Source organism: Ornithorhynchus anatinus, chromosome 17, assembly GCF_004115215.2.
Source record: "Ornithorhynchus anatinus isolate Pmale09 chromosome 17, mOrnAna1.pri.v4, whole genome shotgun sequence".
Lineage (NCBI taxonomy): Eukaryota > Metazoa > Chordata > Mammalia > Monotremata > Ornithorhynchidae > Ornithorhynchus > Ornithorhynchus anatinus.
In genome coordinates, this window is record NC_041744.1 from 610834 (window position 1) to 634200 (window position 23367).

At 53.6% G+C, this 23367-nt stretch overlaps 1 protein-coding gene across 1 annotated transcript in view; it reads right to left on the bottom strand.

The window, feature by feature from the left end:
* AUTS2 (activator of transcription and developmental regulator AUTS2) overlaps positions 1 to 23367 on the bottom strand; it is a 153603-nt gene that overhangs the window by 122148 nt on the left and 8088 nt on the right. The window contains exon 2 of the mRNA XM_029082460.1: positions 256 to 492. Within this exon, the coding sequence (XP_028938293.1) occupies positions 256 to 492 (237 nt within the window). The remainder of the gene's footprint in view (positions 1 to 255; positions 493 to 23367) is intronic.

A 23367-nucleotide genomic window follows, 5' to 3' on the forward strand; every position in this document is an offset into this window, starting at 1 on the left:
AGTGCTTAGTACAGTGCTCTGCACCTAGTAAGCACTCGATAAATACCACTGATCGACCGACTGGGTACAGGGCTGCCAGACAAACACTCTACATGGTGGGGGCGAAAAGCAGGAGGGAGAGTAGGTGGGTAGGAGGTGGGGAGGAAGGAAGGAAGAGGGTAGGGGGAGAGAAGAGAGGGAGAGGGAGGGAAAATAGAGGCAGAATGCGGGGGAGTCCCATCCCAATCCCCCGGCCCAGGGGGCGCGCCCCCCCACCTGTCTCAGCCCCCTCGGGGGCCTCCTCCTTCTCCTCTTCCCAGGCCGCCGGCAGAGGCCACGGCTGTTCTCCCGGTCCGAGCCGCGGGGCCGCAGGGACTGCAGGGTCTTCCCCGGGTGATAGGCCGGCCCGATGCCGATGCTGACGCCGAGGGCCTGGGCCTCCCGCTTCTTCTTGGCCAGGGGATTCTGGGGCTTCTCCCCCGGCTCCCGAGGAGACTTTAGCGACGAGTCCCTCTGTAGGGGAGAAAGATAGGGAGTGGGGTCGAGGGAGAGAGACAGAGAGAGAGCTGTGGTCACATGGGTGCTAGGGTCACGGGGTCACGGGGGTGACGAGAGACGCCGAGGAGATCGAGGACTGACGGGTAGGAGAGGAAGAAGGGAGAAGGGGAAGACAATAGCAGGGAGGAGGTGGGTGGGAGACGATCTTTCTGTCTACGGGGCTTCGACACGATGGTCAGCGAGGCGGTGGTGAGCGTCTGTGGCCAGAGCGGACTATGGCTGAGGGATGATGACTCTCCTCTGGCCGCAGGGCCCGACCTGCCACTGGGAGCACGGGGATGGGGTTGGGGGGATAGGGGCTGGGGAGGGGGTATAGGGGACTGAGAGTGGGGAGGCTGTGAAGAGCCAGCAGTCCAGAGAACTGCATTTGGGTCTTTTCTGCACCAATAGGAAGTCCGCGGATCTACCCACTACTTGGTACAGTGCCTGGCAATTAGTAAGCGCTTAACAACTACCATAAAAAAAAAGACCTACAGGGCCTCATCCTCAGCCAGTACCCCTGGCCATGCAGCTACAGTATCCGGCCCTGACCGGACCAGATAGGGGTGTGGCCACTAACCCAACACCAGCTCCGATGACCGCCTCCTCCAAGGCCCCACTCTGCTCCATCTCGCCCAACCCCAACTGGAATCCCCCCGACACACACACACTACGCCACCCCCTGGATTCCTCCCCTCCCACTGCTCTCCCCTTCTCCCTCCACTCTCTCCCTCCCCTCTCCCCCTTCTCCCTTCCCTCTCTCCTCCCCCCAACTCCCTTCTCCTTCCCCTCTCTCATTCATTCGTTCAATCGTATTTATTTAGCTCTTACGGTGTGCAGGGCACTGTACTAAGCGTTTGGGAAAGTACAATACAAGAAACAGTGACATTCCCTACCCACAACAAGCTTACAATCTACAGGATAGAAGACGGACATCGATATAAGTAAATAGAATTACAGATATGTATATAAGTGCTTTGGGGCTGGGAGAGGGGAAAAGCAAAGGGACCAAGTCAGGGCGACGCCTAAGGGAGTGGGAGATGAGGAAAAGTGGGGCTCAGTCTGGGAAGGCCTCTTGGAAGGAGATGTGCCTTCAATAAGGCTTTGAAGCGGGCGGGAGAATAACTGTCTCTCGTATTTGAGAGGGAGGGCATTCCAGGCCAGAGACAGGACATGGGCCTGGGGTCGACAGTGAGACAGGCGAGATGGAAGCACCGTGAGAAGATTAGCACTAGAGGAGCAAAGTGTGCGGGCTGGGTTGTAGAAGGAAAGAACCGAGGTGAGGTAGGAGGGGGCAAAGTGAAGAAGTGCTTTCAAGCCAATGGTGAGGAGTTTTTGTTTGATACCCCTGTGGATGGGCAACGACTGGAGTGTTTTGAGGAGGGGGGTGACATGTTCTGAACTTTCTTGTAGAAAAATGATCCGGGTAGCAGAGTGAAGTATGGACTGGAGTGGGGAGAGACAACAGGCCGGGAGGTCAGTAAGGAGGCTGATGCAGTGATCCAGGTGGGATAGGATGAGTGACCGTATTCACGTAACAGCAGTTTGGATGGAGAGGAAAGGGTGGATGTAGCGATGTTGTGAAGGAGGGACTGACAGGATTTGGTGACAGAATGAATATGTGGGCTGAATGACAGAGAAGAGTCAAGGACAACACCAAGGTTATGGGCTTGTGAGACAGGAAGGATGGTGGTGCCATCTACAGTGATGGGAAAGTCAGGGGGAAGACTGGGTTTGGATGGGAAGATAAGGAGCTCTGTTTTGGACACGTAAAGTTTGAGGTGACAGGAAGACATCCAAGTGGGGATGTCTTGAAGGTAGGAGGAGATGCAAGACTGGAGAGAGAGAGAGAGAGAGAGGTCAGGGCTGGAGATGTAGATTTGGGTATCATCCGCATAGAGGTTGTAGTTGAAGCCATGGGAGCAAATGAGTTCTCCAAGGGAAAGAGTGTAGATGGAGAACAGAAGGAGATCGAGAACCGAACCTTGAGGGACCCCCACAGTTAAGGGATGGGAGGCAGAGGAGGAGCCCGCGAAGGAGATTGGGAATGAACGACCTCCCCTCTCTTCCCCTTCTCCCTTCCTTCGCCCCTCTCCCTCTCTTCCTGTCCCCTCCCTTTCAGTTGAGCTTGGGCACGCGCACACACAAACTCACACACATACACAGCGCTTTTTGTGAGGCAGCTTTATGCGCTCTTAGTCTTAGATTAATGAACGTAATTACCCCGCACTGTGGCCGTGAATGCTGCAAAAATGGTAATTTATAGAGTGCTGTAAAGTGCGAAGGAGGTTTTATGTCCGTAAACTGCTTAGCCGTAATCTAATGCGTTTGTACACAAGCAGCTGGCCGCACCGTGGTGTGGGGGGGGGGCTCCGCCGGCCCCAGCCCCCACGGACACAGATGATCCTCGTGTCTTCTACGTGACGCCTAATGACATTTAAAAATACTGAGATATTACACAACCACCCGGACTGTACCATGTAGAGCTGAATTATAGCTACACAAAACTCTATCTCCTGCACTTACAAAAACTGAGAGCCCAAAGCTGGCTCCGTAGGCGAGGCTGTTCATTTAAGTTATTGTCTTTTCTCGAGCGCTCAGTACAGTACTGTGTGCACAGTAAGCACTCAATAAATTGACTGACTGACATTGATTCAGCCAGGGCAGTTGTGTATGAATAAGGTGAAAGCTGACCACGCATGGCCTAGTGGATAGAGCACAGGCCTGGGAGTCAGAAGGACATGGATTCTAATCCCGACTCCTCCAGTTGTCTGCTGCGTAACCTTGGGCAAGTCACTTCACTTCTCTGTGCTTCAGCTACCTCACCTGTAAAATGGGGATTGAGACCGTGAGCCCCATGTGGGACAGGGACCGTATTCAACCTGATCAATTTATACCTACCCCTGTGTTTAGTACAGTGCCTGGCACACAGTAAGCGCTTAACAAACACCACAGTTATTATTATCATCATCATCATTATTATTATTAAGTCTCCATTTGCCTCTCTCCAGTCTCACCCCCCATTAGCCTCTGGAGGACCCAACTTGTGGTTGTGTCGTGGGGTCAAAAGTTTAAACATAAATATGAAGAGTTTTACCTCAAAGCCTTTATATTTATATTCATGTCTGTCTCCCCTTCTAGACCGACAGCTCATTGTGGGCAGGGAATGGTTCTTCTTATTCTGTACCTCGATTTTTTTCATGGTATTTGTTAAGCGCTTACAATGTGCCAGGACAACCTTCTTGCTGTACCTAGCTTTTTTATATGGTATTTGTTAAGCGCTTACCAGGCACCGAGCGCTGGGTCGATATAAGTTAATCAAGTTGGACACGGTCCCTGTCCCGCATAGGGCTAATGACATCAATCCCCACTTAACAGACGAGGCACCTGGGGCACAAAGGAAGGGAAATGACTTGCCCAAGGTCACAGGGCAGGTAATTGGCCAAGCCGAGGTTAGAACCTGGGTCCTTTTGACCCCCAGGACCATGCTCTATCAATTAGGCCACTCTGTTTCTCTCGATCTTGTCTATCTTGCCTCCGGCCCCTAGCCCACACCCTCCCTCTAGCCTGCAACTCCCTCCGCTTCGCACCCAAATGACCACCTCTCCTCACCTTCAAAGTCCACCAAAAATCACAGCTCCTCCAGGAAACTTTCCCTGACTAACCTCTCATCTCCCCACCCAACCTCCACCTCACAAAGCACCTACATTTTCACCTCCTCCTTTCTGTAATTGGCTTTTAGCCTCCGTATCCCCACGTAGACTGTAAGCTCCTTGAGGGCAGGGAAGCAGAGTGGTGTAGTGGATAGAGCACAAGCCTGGGAGTTTGAAGGACCTGGGTTCAAATCCTGGCACTAACATTCGTCTGCTGCGTGCCCTTAGGCAAATGAATGTCAATTCACTGGGTCTCAGTTACCTCATCTGCAAAATGGGGACAAAGACCGAGCGCTCCATGTGGGACGGACCACATCCGGCCCAATTACCTTGTATCTACCTCATCGCGTAGTACGGTGCCTGGCACACAGTAAGCGCTTAATAAATACCACAATTATCATCATCTTGTCCACCAACTCTATAGTACTGGACTCTCCTAAGTACTTGGTACAGAGCTCTGCCCACACGAGGCGCTCAGTCAGTACAACTGTCTGCCTGAGCACCAGACTGGCTTCCTCCAATCCAGGCAATGCTGAAGCTCCACGGTCAATAATCTCCCAATGACCTGGAAGGGAAGCAGCGTGGCTTGGTGGAAAGAGCCCGGGCTTGGGGGTCAGAGACGTGGGTTCTAATCCCGACTCCGCTACTTGTCTGCTGTGTGACCTTGGGCAAGCCACTTAACTTCTCTGGGCCTCAGTTGCCTCATTTGTAAAATGGGGATTAAGACTGGGAGCCCCACGTGGGGACACCCTGATGACCTTGCATTTACCCTAGCGCTTAGAACAGTGCCTGGCACCTAGTAAGCACTTAACAAAACCATTATTATTATTATATATAGATTTTTTTTTAATGGTATGTGGTAAGTGCTTACTATGTGCCCTAAGTACTGGGGTAGATATAGGATAATCAGGCTGGACAAAGTCCACGTACCACATGGGGCTCATAGTCTTAATCCCCATTCTCCAGATGAGGTAACTGAGGCCCTGAGAAGTATAGTGACTGGCCCTAGGTCACACTGAGTCCTGGGCAGGCTTCTCAGAGCCTTGCACTGTCTCTGAATGGCCTTCATTGTCCTTCTCCCCTCCCCCCCCCAACCGCCCCAGCCCTGCCCGGCCCAAGGGGAGGATGACGATGAAAGACAGAGGATGCGAGACAGTGCAGGATGCATCTGTCACTTATGTACATATCTGCAATTTATTGATTCATACTAATTATATTAATGCCTCTCTCCCCCTCTAAACTCTCAGTTCATTGTGGGCAGGGAACGTGTCTGTTTATTGCTACATTGTACTTTCCCAAGCAACTAGTATACTGCTTTGCACACAGTAAGTGCTCCATAAATACAAGAGACTGAATGAACGGTGGACAGAGTTCTGTTCCCACACCCGACCGATCGCCGTGACTGACAGTGGCCGTCGCCGAGGTCTCTCCTAAGCCTGCCGTGTGCCCTGCTCGGACTGGATTCTAACTCTTCCCCCAAACCCCAGACACCCGATCCGGGCCTCACATGTGCTCAGCCGGGGATCCCTAAGAACCACGACTGCTTCAGCTAGCCAAATATTATGCTTCTGCCTCGTAAATATTTCCATTTAAATGCAGATTTTGACCTTCTTTTCTCTGAAATATTAATGCGAGTATACATCTATCTGACTCATCCTTGCGGGGGTTGGAGATGGGGTGGGGGGAAGGGGACTCCCCGCAGGCCAGGGCAGCCCCCACGACCCCCACCCTGACCCTGGCAGACGCAATTCCACATCCCCCCTCTCCCTCTGGGTTGGGGAGGACCGCCGAGTGATCCAGCTCTGCCCTTTGCAGATGCTTCCCCAAGCCCCCACCTCTCAAGGGGCAACTGTTCCCCAAGCCCCTACTCCTTGAGAGCCAACTGCTCCCCAAATCCCCACCCCTCCAGGGCAACGCGTAGAGAAGCAGCGTGGCTCGGTGGAAAGAGCACGGGCTTGGGAGCCAGAGGTCATGGGTTCGAATCCCGGCTCTGCCACTTGTCAGCTGGGTGACTTTGGGCAACTCACCTCACTTCTCTGTGCCTCAGTTACCTGATCTGTAAAATGGGGATGAAGACTGTGAGCCTCAAGTGGGACAACCTAATTACCCTGTACCTACCCCAGCGCTTAGAACAGTGCTCTGCACATAGTAAGCGCTTAACAAATACCAACATCATCATCCCCGAGCCCCCATCCCTCTGGGGGCAACTGCTCTCCGAGCCCTGAAGGAGCTTTCAGTCAAATGGAGGAGACAGTAATTTTCAGATCAATCCCAGGAAGAAGTGCTCAAATAGTGTAGTATGTTAACTGATACGAACAAAAATGGGATGAGAGACAACTTAGCCTAGTGGACAGAGCACAGGCCTGGGAGTCAGAAGAACCTGCCTTCTCATCTCGGCTCTGCCACTCGTCTGCTATGTGACCTTGGGCAAGTCAATTCACTTCTCTGTGCCTCAGTCACCTCATCTGTAAATTGGGGTTTACAACTATTAGCCCCATGTGGAACAAAGACCGCATCTAACGTGCACTTTCCCCAGAGCTTAGAACAGAGCCTGGCACATAGTCAGCGCTTAACAAGTACCATCAAAATAAATGTTGTGAGTGCAAAAGTGCTGAGGTGAGAATAGGGTAGATGGGATGGGGAGAGAAATACTAATCAGGAAAGGCCTCACAGAGGAAGTTGGCTCTGAAAGTGGAGAGAGTGGTGGTCTGTTGTATGTGGAGCGGGAGGAAATTCCAGGGAGGACACGGGCAAGGGGTTGGCTGGGGGAGAGATTAGAGTAAGGCACGGAGAGTAGGCTGGCATTAGAGGAGCCAAGTGTGAGCTGGGGTGCAGTGGGAAAGGAGCAAGGATAGGTAGGAGGCTGGGGGGCGGCGGGGGAGCTGGATGAATGATGCAGACATGGACGGGCAGCCGTTGGAGGGTTTGAGAGCAGCGGGGAGACCGGCGCAGTCGGGACCCCAGAACACAATCGCTCTGCCTTTCAACCACCGCCACTGCTGCTAGAAGCCGCTTACTCCGGAAAGGAACACCACCGTCTCAGTGCACGCCCTTCAACCCAGCCCCCGTCCCGGCCTCCTGCCCCATCGACCGGTTCACAGACGACGAGAGACCCCGTTCTCCGGCCAGGTCCGCCCCGACTCCTCCGGGCTCGTCCCGAGCACTGAATTCGTCCATTAAACCCACGCAGACTTGCCGGGAGCAGAAGGGCCCGCCGTGCCACGCTGAGCTGCGGAGGAGAGGGAGCAGGGGCCAGAAATACCCTGTAATCAGAGAGGTCAGACACCGGCTGCTTGGGAGAGCTCCTGAGGCTGAGAGCCGGCAGCCCATCCCTCTGCAGCGGTCTGCCCGCCCCATCCTGGGCACAATAATAATAATAATAATTGTAGTATCTGTTAAGTGCTTACTATGTGCCAGGCATGGTTCTAAGCGCTGGGATAGACACAAACTAATCGGGTTGGACCCAGTCCCTCTTCAAATAAGCTCACAGTCTTAACCCCCACTTTACAGATGAGGGAACTGAGCCGAGAGAAGTGAAGTGACTTGCCCAACGTCACACAACAGGCAAGTGGCAGAGCAGGGATTAGAGCCCATGACCTTCTGACTCCCAGGCCCGTGCTCTAACCACTAGGCCATGCTGCTTCTCCATGTCGGCCCACCCCTCTCTCCGCCCCTGTCAACCCCATCCGTCTGTTTCTCTCTCCGCCCGTTTCTCTCTCCGCCCCATTTTCATCATCAGATTACCCGCCAGCCCAGAAATACACACAGAAGCTACTTAGAATTTGGAGCCAAATCCCCACTCACCCCCCAAGCCCAAACGAACAAGCCCAGTCCCAGGAGTGGAGACCCCAACCCGCAGCCCCCAGCCCCAGCCCCTCGCCATCAGCCCCACCCCCGGCATCGGCCCCGGCCCCAGCGGTCACGCGGCGGCAGCGTGCTTGGCCCCGAGAGCCGCTCCCCGCGGCCGAAAATACGAACCGGCTGCAAGAGCCGTCTGAGCCTGCAGCCGGAATCCCCGCTGGACGGTGAGATCACGTCCAGAGATCCGACTCGGGCCACGTGTCAGCTCACGATCGATCCCAGGCCGCGCGAACGGGCCAGCGAGAGAAAGCTCGACAGCAGCCAACGCTCCACCGGGGACCGGCCTCTCAGATCCACGGCCAGAGAGCTGCTACGGACACACTACTCCCCTCTGTCCTCCCACACCCCGACTCTCCCCTCTCCATCCCCAAGTCCTTTCCAGGGACCCAGCCTGGACCAGCCCACGCCCCTGACTCTTCCACTCTCCGTCCCTGACTCTCCCCCAGTGACCCAGCCTGGACCAGCCCAAACCCCTGACTTTCAGTCAGTCAGTCAATCATATTTATTGAGCACTTACTGTGCGCAGAGCACTGCACTAAATGCTGGGAAGAGTACAAGAGAACAATAAACAGACACATTCTCTGCCCTCAACTGCTGTCCCACAAGTGACCCAGCAAGGACCATTCCACGTCTCCGATTCTCCCTTCTCCATCCCTGACCCTCGTCCAGTGACCCAGCACAGGCCACGTCCCTGACTCTTCCCAATAACTGAGTATGGACCATCCCATACCCCCGGCTCCCCCCCCGGGAGTCAGAAGGACCTGGGTTCTATTCCCATCTCCGCCATTTGTCTGCTGTGTGACCTCAGGCAAGTCGCTTTATTTCTCTGGGCCTCAGTTGCCTCAAGTGGAAAACAGGGATTAAGACTGTCAGCCCCCTGTGGGACAGGGACTATGTCCATCCAGATTAGCCTCTATCTGCCCCAGTATTTAGAACGGTGCCTGACACATAGTAAGGGCTTACAAATGCCATTATTATTATTATATTATTACTATTAAAGGTGGTCCACTCAACTGTGGGATATGCTTCCTGGATGCTGTCCACATCAGAGCAGCCCAGAGGCTACCCATAACAACAAAGACAATGATGATGGTGTTTCTCCAGTGCTCTGGGCAGAAGCACTGTGCTAAATCCTGGGGTAGAGACAAGATCAAGGTTGGACACAGACCCTGGCCCACCCGGGGCTCACTGTCGAAGGGGGAAGAAGGGCAGCTATTGAATCCCCTTTTACAGAAAAGGAAACTGAGGCACCAAGAATTTAAGTGACCTGTCTAAGATCACACATCAGGCAGTGGCGGAGCCGGGGTTAGAACCCAGATCTCTGAACTCCCAAGCCAGTCTCTCTCAACTAGGTCACGCTGCTTCTCCAGAAGATTTAGAAACAGTATAAAAGAATGGGCAGAGGAAGAGATAGCATGGGGAAGGGAGGACAGAGGAGAAGAGAGCGTGGGGAACAGAGTTAGTCAGTCAATTGTATTTACTGAGCACTTACTACTTGCAGAGCACTTTACTAAGCGCTTGGGAGAGTACAATATAACAGACCCAATCCCTGCCCACAATGAGTTTACAGTATAAAAGGGGAGACAGATATTAATATAAATAAATTACAGCTATGGACATAAGTGCCGTGGGAATAGGAGAGGGGATGAGTCCAGGGAGCACGTCAGGGTGAAGCAGAAGTGAGTCGAAGAAAATGCAGAACGGAGGGCAGAGGAAGAGAGTGCGGAGAATCTCCCCAAAGCCTTGGATGCTTTCCCTCCCAGGCCCTGCGGCCCCCCAACAGCCATGCTCTTGAGCACCCAGAGAGAGAGAGAGAGAGAGAGAGAGAGAGAGAGAGTCACATCTAAGAGTAGGGAGGCTCAGCGGGGTCGCCCGGCCTCCTCCAGGCTCCCCGAGGGACGGAGTCTGACCTAGTCAGCTCCGTTACCAACGGTTCGGTTTTAATTAAGGCACCAAAATATGATGAACGGCTAAATTCGAGCGCCATGTAATTGATTTGCATTTACGTAACCTCTCCCTGAGGAACGCAAGGCGTTTTGCAAACTTTAAATTATCCAGTGGATATTAATCTTCACAAAATCCCCATGAGAAAGGCTTGCAATCTAAGGTGTAGAATCAATTAATAAGTCTCTCAAGTCGCCATCTACTGCATGAGCACCCGCGCTCACACTCGTATATATACGCATACACACACACGTGAGTTCGGATACACACGGGTCTGTGTACCCCTAGACTAAACGCACGAAGTCAGAAACGCTCCCTGTGCTGAGGCAATTCAAGAGAAGCCATCCAAACAGGGAAAATTCATTTCAGCTGGGATTCAAAGTCAGGAGCTGAGTTTGAATCCTGCCTTGCCAACTTTCTAGCTCTGAAGCGTGGGGACAAGGCCTCTTGCAGACCCTTTACCTCGCCTGATGCCTCTTCAAAATGGGAACACCGGCAACTTCTCAGGATCGCACAGGTCGGAGGAAGTCGGCCCCGGGGTGGGTCCGGTCCCCGGCTGAAACCGACCCGGCCCCACCAGCCTCTGGGTTGGCTGTTGAGTGTGGCTCAGTGGAAAGAGCCCGGGCTTGGGAGTCAGAAGTCATGAGTTCGAATCCCTGCTCTGCCACTTGTCAGCTGTGTGACTGTGGGTAAGTTCTCTGTGCCTCAGTTACCTCATCTGTAAAATGGGGATTAAGACAGTGAGCCTCACATGGGACAACCTGATTACCCTGTATCTACCCCAGCGCTTAGAACAGTGCTCTGCACATAATAAGCGCTTAACAAATACCAACTTTTATTTTTATTATCCCAAACCAGCTGAACGCCCGGCCCCACTCCATCGCCGAGCGCCATAGCTCAAACGCGGAGCTCGAGTTCCCGGTGACCGGAAGGGCGGGGTGGCAGTCCCAGAGCCCAGGGGAGGAGCCGGGCCAGACACCCTGCATCCCCCTGCGGGGGACTTGGAGAATAATAATAATAGTTGTATTTGTTAAGCGCTTACTATGTTCCAGGCACTGTACTAACAGCCAGGGTGGATACAAGCAAATTGGATTGGACGCAGCCCCCGTCCCATACGGGGCTCACAGTCTTAATCTCCATTTTTCACATGAGGGAACTGAGGCTCAGAGAAGTGCTTTGTTCCAGGTCACGCAGCAGACAAGTGGGGAAGCCAGGATTTGAACTCAGGTCCTGCCGACTCCCAGGTCCACGTTGTGAAGGCGTGATCCCTGAAAGCACCCCTGCGGTACCAGCCTGCTCTCCTCTTGCCGAGACCATGGCTGTGGCAGTCCTGACACCACCCTGCCCTGGGCTCGCTGCCCTGGGGCTGCTAAGAACACTAATCACAATAATTAAGCCCTTACTATGTGCCAAGTACTTCTCTGAGCAATGGGGTTAAACCAAGTTAATCTGGTTGGACACAGTCCCTGTCCCACATGGGGCTCACAGTCTTTATCCCCGTTTTATAGATGAGGTAACAGAGGCCCAGAGAAGTGAAGGGACTTGACCAAGGTCACATAGCAAACAAGAGGCAGAGTTGGGATTAGAACCCAGGTCCGGGCACTATCCACTAAGATACCCTGCTTTTTCCTGTCTGCTGCCCTGGACCCGCCAGCCCGAGCCCAAGGCCCGGGGTCGGCCTCCCTGGCCCTGCCAACCCCAACCCTGCCGCCCTGGGCCTTCCCCGAGCTGACGCTGAGCGCCAACCCTGTGATTTGCCTGATCTCACCAACCCTCCCTGAGAGCGGACCGGCTCCCCGCCGCCACAGACAGACTGAGCAAACTTGAAAACGCGGCCCTTCAACATTGTTACAATTAAGTCACTCTGAAATGTCATGAAAAGCAATCTAGCCCCATTAAAATCTTCACGCTCTCATTAAAGCAGCACTTACGGGCTCGAAAATGTCCCTAATACATTATTTAAAGACACAAGACGAGCAGTGACTCAAATCCTCGGATGGAGGGGGGGACATTGGAAGAGAGCGGCAGCTGATGATAAAAAAACATGTGCAAATGTGTGTTATAATTGGGTAATTGGCAAAGCCGCAGGGAGAGGCTGCCTGTAAAATCCCGCCCGGCAGTCGGGGGGACTGGAGCCGCTGCTGGGGGGCTCAAGCCCCCCAGCCGGGGGCCGCAGACGGCTCTTCGGGGTCTGCTCACGCCTCCCCCGGCTGACCTGGGATCAGAGGAGGGGGAGTGGACCAGGTCCTCGTGGTGGAGGAGGGTGACGGACGGACGCTGGGGGCAAGACCTCCCTCTCCAGAAAGATCGAAAAATAAACACGGTAACGGGGGTATCTATTAAGCACTTGCTACGTGCCAAGCACTGTGCTGAGCCCTGGGATGGGTTCAGGGAAATTGGGCCGGGCCTCAGACCTCTGAGAAACAGTGAGGTCTTCCCAGAGAGGTTCACTCAATCACTTCTATGCCTCCTACACCCTTGGGTCTTTTTTTTTTTTAAATAAATATGGTATTTGTTAAGCACTGTACTAAGCACGGGGGTAGATAATAATAATTGTGGCATTTGTTATACGCTTACGACGTGCCAGGGACTGTACTAAATGCCGGGGTGGATACAAGCTAATCAGGTCAGTCACAGTCCCTGTCCCACATAGGGCTCACGGTCTCAATTCCCATTTTAGGGCTGAGGGAACTGAGACGTAGAGAAGTGAACTGAATCGCCCAGGGTCACGCGGCAGACTGGTGGCGGAGCCAGGATTAAAACCCAGGTCCTTCTGACTCCCGTTAGGCCAAATAAGGTCAGACGCAGTCTCTGTCCCACATGGGGCTCAGAGTCTTAATCCCCGTTTCACAGATGAGGAAACTGAGGCACAGGGAAGTTAAGTGACTTACCCAAAATCACACAACAGGCAAGCGGAGGACCTGGGTCCTTCTGATTCCCAAGCCCGTGCTCTTTCCCCTAGGCCACGCTGCTTCCCAAGTCCTCACGCTTCTCGGAGCACTTCAGTCCTAAGATTTGGTCATACTCTGATACATCCTCCATGGCGCTTTTGACTTCTTTAAGGGGCTGTCTCCCCTGCTAGACTGCAGGCTCCCGGGGGGCAGGAAGTGTGTCTCGTAACTCTTTGGCTTTCTCCCAAGTGCTCCGCACACAGCTGACTGGAAGTTCCTCGAGGGTAGGGATTGCTTGTCTACTATCTCTACTGCCCTCTCCCAGGCCACGGGTACAATGCTCTGGACACAGCGGTCTGAGCCGCTCAAAGGTACGAACCACGTCTACTATCCCTCCTGTTCTCTCCTAACCATTCAGTACAGTGCTCTGCACACAGTAGACCGTCAGCTCCTCAAGGTCAGGGATCAGGGCCTATTTCTTTTTTAAGGTATCTGTTAAGTGCTTACCACGTGACAGGCACTGTACTAAGTGCTCAGGGAGGTACAAGGTAATTAGGTCGGACAAAGTACAGTGTCAGGTTGAACTTTCTATAGTGCTGTGCACACAGTAAGTGCTCAAGAAATACAACTGACTGACACAGTCCTTGTCCCCCACGGGGCTCACGGTCTTAATCCCCATTTTACAGATGATATAGCTGAGGCACAGAGAAGTTGAGTAACTTGCCCAAGGTCATACAGCAGACAAGTGGTGGAGTCGGGATTAGAACCCAGGTCCTTTTGACATCCAGGCCCGTGCCGTCTCTACTATTCTCTCCCAAGTGCTCAGTACAGAGCTCTGCCCATAGTAGACTGTCAGCTCCTAGAAGACAATAGATCGTGCCTACTTTCTTTACCGTCCTCTCCCGAGCACCCAGTACGACGTTCTGCAGACAATACGATGCCAGCTCCTCGAGGGCTAGGATGTCTTCTCATTCTACTGCCCTCTCCCAAATGCTCAGTATGGTGTCCTGCGTCCAGCAGGTGCTCAGTACATGCCACCGGCTGACCAACTGACTGAGGGGCGGGTGGCCATGAGCAGATCAGGACCGCGACAGAGGGCATGAGTGGCCAGGATAGCCAGGACTGGTCCAGTTTGCTCAAACCAAGCCCCCCGCGCCCCCCACCAGGACCACCCCCCGTCCCTCCAGGGAGAGAGTCCAGGACTCCAGGGGACTGGGCCAAACCCATACCCTCAGACTAAGGGAGCATCTGTGTCACTGTGGGCAGGGAACGGGTCTACCGACTGCTATATTGTCCTCTCCTAAGCGCTCAGTACAGTGCTCTGCGCACAGTAACCGCTCAATAAATACCATCGATTGACTGTGGGTGTTGGGGGCAGGCTGGGATACTTGGCGGGGACCCTGGGGATGGGGCTTGTTTTAGAAAACTAAAATCAAGGTGTCTTGGGGGTCTTCTTAGGGCATTTCTGCGGGCAAAGACAGAGTATCTGGTCACGATGCTTTCAGATGGAAATGGTTCCACGACTGCCTTCCCCTGAAGCCGCCTGTCCATCCATCCGACCATCTGCCTGCCCGTCCGCCCGGCCTGGAGGGCCGACCGGATGCGCCTACGCAGCGTGCTCCGCGTTCCAGCACATAAACTAGGTAAGTGCACTCTGGGTATGTGTTCTCACACTTGTCTATCATTTACCATACAATAAAGACGTGGACTATTATAGAACCTCAGAGTCCCGTCCCCAACACAAGCACGGTAAAGTCGTTTTGGATTTCCCGGTCTGAGGAAGAGATGGCTTGTTTCAAGGGAGCAGAGCGAGTCCGAGTCACTGACCGCCGCCAGATCAGGCCATTTCTCCGGACACTTTCTTCCACGCTGGTTCTGGGGGTCGTTCCCCGCTGGACCTCTCGCCAAGCCCGGGCTCCTCAGAAAGTGAGTGGGTGGAATTGGTCTTGGCATCCTTGAGGCAAGGCTTAAACCAAGTGCCCCTCTCCAGAGTAAAGAGTTACCAAGCCAGCGAGAGACAAGCAAGCAAGCCCCCGGGAGAAGCAGCGTGACCTAATAATCGTAATAATACCGAATAATTTGGGTATTTGTTAGGTCCTGACTCTGTGTCAGGCACTGTTCTAAGGGCTGGGGTAGAGACGAGATGATTGGGTTGGACACAGACCGTGCCCCACGTAGGACTCGAAGTCTTAAGCCCCATTTTACAGATGAGGCGACTGAGGCCCCCAAGAAGTGAAGTGACTTACCCAAGGTATCGCAGCAAATGGAAGAGCCAGGATCAGAACCCAGGTCCTTCTGAGTCCCAGGCCCGTGTTCTATCCGTTAGGCCATGCTGCTCTCACCTAGCAGAAAGCCTGAGAGTCCCAGATCTGGGTTCTAAACCTGGCTCCGCAGCTTATCTGCTGTGACCTTGGGCAGGTCATTTCACTTCTCGGGACCCCGGTTCCTTTGTCTGCAAAATGGAGATTCAATACCAGTTCTCCCTCCCTCATTGACCAGGAGGGTCAGGGACTGTGCCTGATCTGATCATCTTGTATCTATGCCAGTGATTACATGTAGCACGTGCTGCACGGATTTCACGATCGTTGTTATTACTCGTTCGACTGGGCTTTCTGAAGCGTGCGCTCTGCACCACTTCCGCCCTCAGGAGGCACTCAATAAGGACCATCAAGAGATTGGCACAGACCAACCCCTTCCAGGGCTGGGAATCCACTATATGCCAGGCACTGGACTAAGCGCTGGGGTGGCTACGAGTAAATCGAGTTGTTCCCGACCCACGTGGGGCTCACAGTTTCACTCTCCGTTTCACAGATAACTGAGGCCCAGTGAAGTGACTTTGCCAAGGTCACCCAGCAGACAGGTAGTGGAGCCAGGATTAGAACCCATGACCTTCTGACTCCCAGGCCTGCGCTCTATCCACTATGCCACGCTGCTTCTGACCGAGCAACGACTGCGTGTGCAGCACTGAACTGAGCACTTGGGAGAGTAGAGGGAGTCGACCCAGTCCCTGCACTCGAGGAGTTTACAATCTACTGTGTGCAGAGCTCTGTGCTGAGCATCTGGAAGAGTACCATAAAGTTAGTAGACACGGTCCCTGCCCTCCAGGAGCTTACTGACAACTGTGTGCTGACAGAAAAGTGCAGAAGCATTATTAGACACGATCTCTATCCTCAAAGAGCTTCCAGTCTAGCAGGAGAGCCAGTAAAATAATTCCCAGATTGGAAGAAGAAAATGGAAGGGTCGCTAAGTGGATGAGGAGACGCTTAAACAGAAAGTAAATCGATAAGTGCAGGTTCTCGTGAGCGTAAGCTCGTCTCTAGACGGTAAGCTCGCTGTGGGCAAGGAGCGTCTCTGCTAATTCTGTTATACTTTATTCTCCCAAGTGCTTAGTCCAGTGTTCTGCACAAAGTAAGCACTCAATAAATACCACTGATTGAGTGCCTCAGCGCAGAGGTGCCATAGAAGCGCTGCAGCGGCAGCTCGGGGAGAATCGGGGAAGACCTCCTGGAGGAGGTGTGAAGTGGGAGGGCTGTGATCGGGGGGGGGGGGGGAGGATTCGGAGGGGGAGGGAGTTCCAGGGAGCGGGGAGGCTGTGAGTAAGAGGCCGGCAGCGAGAGAGTTGAGGATGAGGCACAATGAGTGGGCTGGTTTGAGAGGAATGAAGAGTGCTAGTGGGAGTGGAGAGGAGATACGGAGGAAGGAGAGAAGAGCTGATCGAGTGCCTAAAAGCTGCAGTTAGGAGTCGCTACTTGATGCGGAGGTGAACGGGCAGCCGTTGGAGGCTTTGGGGGAGCTGGGAGATGCTCATATACCCGCGATTTACAGCAGTGATTCGGGCGGCAGAGAACAGGACGGACAGGATGGGGTGGAGGCTGGAGATGGGGAAGTCAGTGAAGAGGCTGAGGAAATACTTAACCAGAGATATGACTATTTTATTAATATGTATATATATATATCTATAGTTCTGTTTATTTATAATGATGCTACTGCTGCCTGTTTACTCATTTTGATGTCTGTCTCCCCCCTCTTTTAGACTGTGAGCCCGTTGTGGGCACGGATTGCCTCTGTTGCTGAATTGTACTTCCCAAGCGCTTAGTACAGTGGTCTGCACAGAGTAAGTGCTCAATAAATATGACTGGCTGACTGAGTGAATATGATGACAGTTTGGACCAGTATAGTGGTCATTTGGATCAAATGAAAGGGACCTTCTCTGGAAATGGGTGGAAGAAGTAGTGAGAGGATTTTGTGACAGATTGGAAGTGAGAGTTGAACGAGCACCAGGGGTAATGGGTAATGCCAAGGTTGTGGCCTTCAGAGGCGGGAGGATGGCGGCACGGTCAACTGTGCTTCGTACCTAGTACAGTGCTCTGCACGCAGTAAGCGCTCAATAAATACGAGTGAATGAATGAACTGTGACAGAAAGTTGGTGAAAGGGGGAATTCCGGAGGGGAGATGAGGAGGTCAGTATTGGACCCGCTGAGCAGAAAACGTGGGCAGTGGGGCGTGTCTGTGTCGGACTCCCTGGAGGCAGGAGGAGACGTGAGCTTGCGGAGGAAGAGGAAGGGTTGGGGGTGAGGGCCAAAAGGGGAAACGGGGAACTCCTCCACCGAGACTCCGGCCCCGCCAACAGCCAGCGACAGAACTGAGCTGCCAGAAGTCCCTCCGTGCCCCCGTGAGACCTGTCTACTCAAGCCCCTGCCTCTCTCCCAGGCCCAGCGTTCAGCCCTTCGCTCGGAACCTTTCCACTTCCGCTCCCTGACCCCTGAAATGCACTTGACCACATCTGCCCTTTTTGGCGAGACCCCACTACCGCTGAGCCCCCCAAGCCCCGGGCCCCAGAGCCAGGGAAGCCCCCAGGGCATGCCCCTGCTGTAGATCCCTGCCTGTCTCTGCCAGCAGGAATGGCCCAAGGAAGAGCCCCAGAACTGGGTTTATCTCTGGGCACTTCAAGGAGACCACGTTCCTTTTTCCGGCGAGGCTAGCGGCCCTCCCGCAAACAAGGCTCGAAGGTCACGGCTTTCCTGACTTCACCTTCTCCTGCACTTGTGTGATACACTGACCTAGTTATTGGCGAAACCAGCCCGGGCAGGCTTGAGACCCTCCAGATCAACCCCACCGTGGGGAGAGATTTGGGAGGGGAAAAGGAGGGAGAGGAAGGAGGAGGAAGTGAAGGAGAAAGAGGAGAAGGAGGAAGAAAAGGAGAAGAAGGAGAAAAAGGAGGAGGAGACGAAGAAGAAGAGGAGGGAGAGGAAGAGGAGGAAGAGGAGGAGGAGGCTCTTCTGTAGAAACGGAGCACATAAAAAGGTAAGAAATATTTCATGATCCAGTGAATGACTGAGCGTGAGTGGACATGGCTCCGGAATTAATGGCCACTTTGCCTTGAGCCCGGGGCACTGCCAGGCACTCCGGATGCTGACTGGGCTCTCCTCTCGGGGTCAGCCCGCTCCTGGCTAGCTGACGGGCCAAGGCTGTGAGGGTGGGGAGGATGGCGGTGCGGAAGGAAGCGGGGAAAGACTGTGTTGACGGTGAGCCCGTCACTGGGCAGGGATTGTCTCTCTCTGTGGCCAAATTGTACATTCCAAGCACGTAGTACAGTGCTCTGCACATAGTAAGCGCTCAATAAATACTATTGAACAAATGAAGGACGGCAGACGATGGCGGGGGCTGGCCTCACGACAGTCCAGCAGCCAATGGCCCTGATTTGAGGGGGGCGAAGGGCCTCTGAGGGGCTCCGGTGTGGACAGCAGGTTAAGTGAACATTCTGCTTCCATCACCCCATCCCCAGAGTGCCGGACTGGACACCCGCCACGCACAGACCACTGGCCTGGGCGCTCGGAGCACACTTGTGTCGACTGGCCCGATTTCTGCCCTCCATCCTGAGCGGAGCTGACAGCTCCTGTCCTCGCTGTGGGCATGGAATGAGGGACATGGACCGTGTCCATTCTGATTTGCTTAGATCTACCCCAGCGCTTAGTACAGTGCTTGGCACATAATTAGCGCTGAATAAATGCCATTAAAAAAATCACTACCGTGGGTCCACAGACTGACTGCGAATGCAATGCCAGTGCCCGGAAAACGAGCCCAGAAAGGTGAAGGACTTCCAACGGGTTAACACCAGTGACGGATACCCACTGACCTAGGGTCTACCCAGTGCACAAGGGGACATCGATTCCATCATCAACGTCTGGAGCCACGCAGGCTACCGGAGGTGCAGCGGGATGAAGGAAATCCACTCGGAGGAGAAGACTGGGATTCTGGAGTTCTCCCTGGCTTTGGGGAGATGACAGAGGGGGAGAGGGCACCTCCACCTTCTCCTCTCAGTACCCAAGTAGGCAGGACAAACAGAGCAAACTCTTTGCCCCATAGCTGCCACTCTATATGATTAGTGGTGACATCTCCCACAACCGATCTCCGACGGCCTCCTCAACCTCCATCATCACCGACCTCCATCGGCCTCCTCGATCAACTAAGGAGTCTCTCTGTCCCCCCCAGCAAGCGAAAAAGGAGACAGAGCTGATCCACAGATAGCTCAGCAGTGACTCAGTACAGAACAGACCTCTTTGTCTTTGTTTTTGATAAATATCTTTCCTTCCCTAAGGTTAAAGAGGGAAGGCTCCATTGTTGTGACACATTTCACCAGCTCATCCCAGCAGCAGAGACAACGCTCATTTGCTTGTTACAGTCACAACTGCCAAAGTCGGTAATGTCTCAGCCTCTTTTCAGAGCGCCCCAGAGAAGATTTTCCTCGGAGAAGACGCGGCCCAGGGTCTCACCCGCAGAGAAACCAGGACCGTCGAGGCACCGGAAAGCAGTGATTTTAAGAGACGGCAGCAAAACGAACCGAATTCCCCCTCACTGAAACGGTCACTTCTTTGTCTTCGAAGAGGATGCCACTGACGGTGAATTCTGCCGACGAACGGGTGGATGGCCCACTGTGGGACCGACGGTCCGCCCCCACTGGGCACACAAAAAAGTTGTCCCTTGTATTGCTGTGCTTTGTGTTTGTAGTGCCTGGTGCTGTTTTCTTTTTTGCCTCCTTGTCTCTCTTTCCTTACGAGGCTCTGCTAAGGGAGAGCGAATCCCTTCAGGAAGGCAGTCCCATCGTTGTAGGTTTAAGAAAAAGTGGAAATCCAGGGCCCACTGGCCTTCTCCTGGAGGTGATCTGCCTTCTCCTCCAATTAATCGATATTTTTGAATCAACCTTCAATTGTACCCCAGACCTGGTTTCTCTGACACACAAAACCGAACGCAGATTCGTTCAATATTACGCACAACGGGGCGGGGACGGTAAAGAATCTGAACAATGCTGACTTCATAACAAAGAGGACGTAAGCTCCTTGAGGGCAGGGATCGTATCTACCACCTCTATTGTACTCTCCCAAGCGCTCAGTGCAGTGCCTTGCACAGAGTAGACTAAGCTCCCTGAGGGCACAGATCTTGTCTACTAACTCAACGGGACTACCTTATGTGCTCAGTAGAATGCTCTGCACCCAGCAGACTGCAAGCTCCCTGAGGGCGGAGACTGTCTAAATTAACTCTATTGTACTCTCAAGCTTTCGCTCTGTACAGTGCCCTGCACACAGCAGACTGTAAAATCCCTGAGGGCAGAGATCTTGCATACTGATTTTATTGGCCTACCCTATGTACTCAGCAGTGTGCTCGGCGCCCATAAGACTGTAAGCTCCTTGAGGACGGGGATTGTGTTAATTAACTTTATTGTACACTGAAGAGCTCAGCTCCCGGTGCTCTGCAGCTTCCTGAGGGCAGGGATTGTGTCCATTACCTCTACTGTACCTGTCGAGGCCCAGAGAGGAGAGCTGGAAATGAGAGCGACCTGCTCTACCCCGTGCTGGGCCAGATGAATGGCAGCTTGGAAGAGGACCCGGGTCTCAGGAATGCGGGTGCCCAGCCACGGAGAGGGAAGGCCTGCCCAGAAAGACTTTAATCGGGAGCCAAGGCACAACCCGAGCCGCGGGAAGCGGAGCCGTCGGCAAGAATGGCCTTGGCGGACATGGGGTGTCCTGTCATCGGCCACCGGGGAGAGGCCAGTGGCTCGAGGTATTTATGGCCGGGCAGAACCAACCCTTCTGATCTGTTCCAAGTAACCTGAGGCTGTGGGGAATCCGAGGTAATAATGTTGGTATTTGTTAAGCGCTTACTATGTGCCGAGCACTGTTCTAAGCGCTGGGGTAGACATAGGGGAATCAGGCTGTCCCACGTGGGGCTCACAGTCTTAATCCCCATTTTACAGATGAGGGAACTGAGGCACAGAGAAGTTAAGTGACTCGCCCACAGTCACACAGCCGACAAGTGGCAGAGCTGGGATTCGAACTCATGAGCCCTGACTCCAAAGCCCGTGCTCTTTCCACTGAGCCACGCTGCTTCTCAGGTAGTTCCCTGGCCCCTCAACCTCCTCCCCAAACCATCCAAGGGGACCTGGGCAACACGGGGGCAAGCCCGGGGAAGGGACCGGCGGGGGAGGCCTGGGGTGGTGGGGTCCTGGGGTCGGGGTCGCTGGAGAGGAGAGGGGTGAGTCGGTCCAGAGCTGGGGGACCGTCTACCAGCCTCCACAGCCGTGGCTCCGAGAGGGGCAGGGCGGCCCCCCGCAGTTGGTCCCGAGACCCCAGACCACAGCCGAGAAGCAGAGGGAGCACTTATCGCTGTGGGATTTGTTCAACGCTTACCATGTGAATGGCACTTTGCTAAGTGCTGGGGTAGATATATGATCATCAGGTCGGACAGTCTTTCATCCCCGTTTTACAGATGAGGAAACTGAACCCCAGAAAAATCGTGACCCCAGCCCCACCCCTTGGTCACACAACAGCAAATGATGAAGCTGGGATCAGAACCCGGGTCTCCTGACTCCCCGGCCCATGCGCTCACCCTTGGGCCAAACGGCTTCTTTCGAACGCTACGGCGTGGCTGACGTATTCGGGAGTTGACGGTGGAACAGACTTGGGGAGAAGCCTAGTTTTGGTTTAACCCAGGGCACATATCCCTTCCCTTAAGAGAAGCAGCGAGGTCTAGTGGACGGAGCACAGACCTGGGAGTCAGAAGGACCTGGGTTCTAGTCCACCTCTTGTCTGCCGCGTGACCTTGGGCAAGTCATCTCACTTCTCTGTGGCTCAGTTACCTCATCTGCAAAATGGGGATTAAGACTGTGAGCTCCATGTGGGACAGGCACTGTATCCATCCTGACTACCTTGCATCTATCCCAGCACTTACAGCAGTGCCTGGCACATAGTTAGTGATTGAAAAAAATCCATAAACAAACAATCCCATTTAATGCCAACTGATTGATTATTTGATCACACCTCAAAGAATACACTCCCTGAGGATAGGGCCCTTCCGAGCAGTCAGTCCCACAGTACAATAATGACGGCTTTAAGTGCTCACCCTGAGACCGACAGGAGGTTATGAGATTAGACACAGGGCCCTCAGCCTAACAGCAGGGACCCCGGCCCCATTTTAGAGATGGAGAAACGGAGGCTCAGAGAGGTGACTTTCCCACAGGCTGGGGGACCGAACCGGGACTCGAACCGAGGTCTCCCAACTCCCAGCCCCGCACTGCAAACCAAGGAACAGCCAAAGTGGAGAAACGAAGCACCTCTCCCCTCCCCGGCCCCCCGCCTCTGGGTACATGTCACGGACGTGATCTCTGCGGTTACAGATGAATTCTACTTGGCCACCAATGCGGTGGAAGACTAGTGACCAGCTGACGGCTGGACTAGACTGTAAGCTCACTGTGGGCAGGGAATGTGTCTGCTATATTGTTGCACTGTACTCTCCCAAGCGCTCAGTACAGCATTCTGCACAGGGTAAGCACTGAATAAATACGACTGACTGACTGAAGTTAGGTTGGTGAACTGTCGAACGCAGCACGACACCCACGTTACAGACATCCACGGCACAGGCTGGGCGTTCAACAGGCGCTCTGAGGCCGCCCTCCCCAGTTGGCTCCATCTCAAGGTCAGCCGGCAGGCAAACGTCCTTGGGCAAGTCAAATAATGATAATATTAATAATAGTGGTATTTGCTAATCGCTTACTATGTGCCAGGCACTGTACTAAGTGCTGGGGTAGATACAAGCAAATTGGGTTGGACACAGTCCCTGTCCCACAGGGGGCTCACGGTTTTAATCCCCATTTTACAGATGAGGTAACTGAGGCCTAGAGAAGTGAAGCACCTTGCCCACGTTAATGTTGCAGACAAGCGGCGGATCCAGGATTAGAACCCAGGTCCTTCTGAATTCAAAGCCTGTGCTCTATCCACTAGACCATGCTGCGTCTCTGTGTCTGCTCTGGTTACTTTGTATTCATTCATTCATTCATTTATTCAATCGTATTTATTGAGTGCTTACTGTGTGCAGAGCACTGTACTAAGCACTTGGGAGAGTTCAACACGACAGTAAACAGACACATTACCTCCCCACAACAAGCTTACAGTCTAGAGCAGGGGAGAGAGACATCAATACAAATGAATAAATTACAGATACACAGGTGC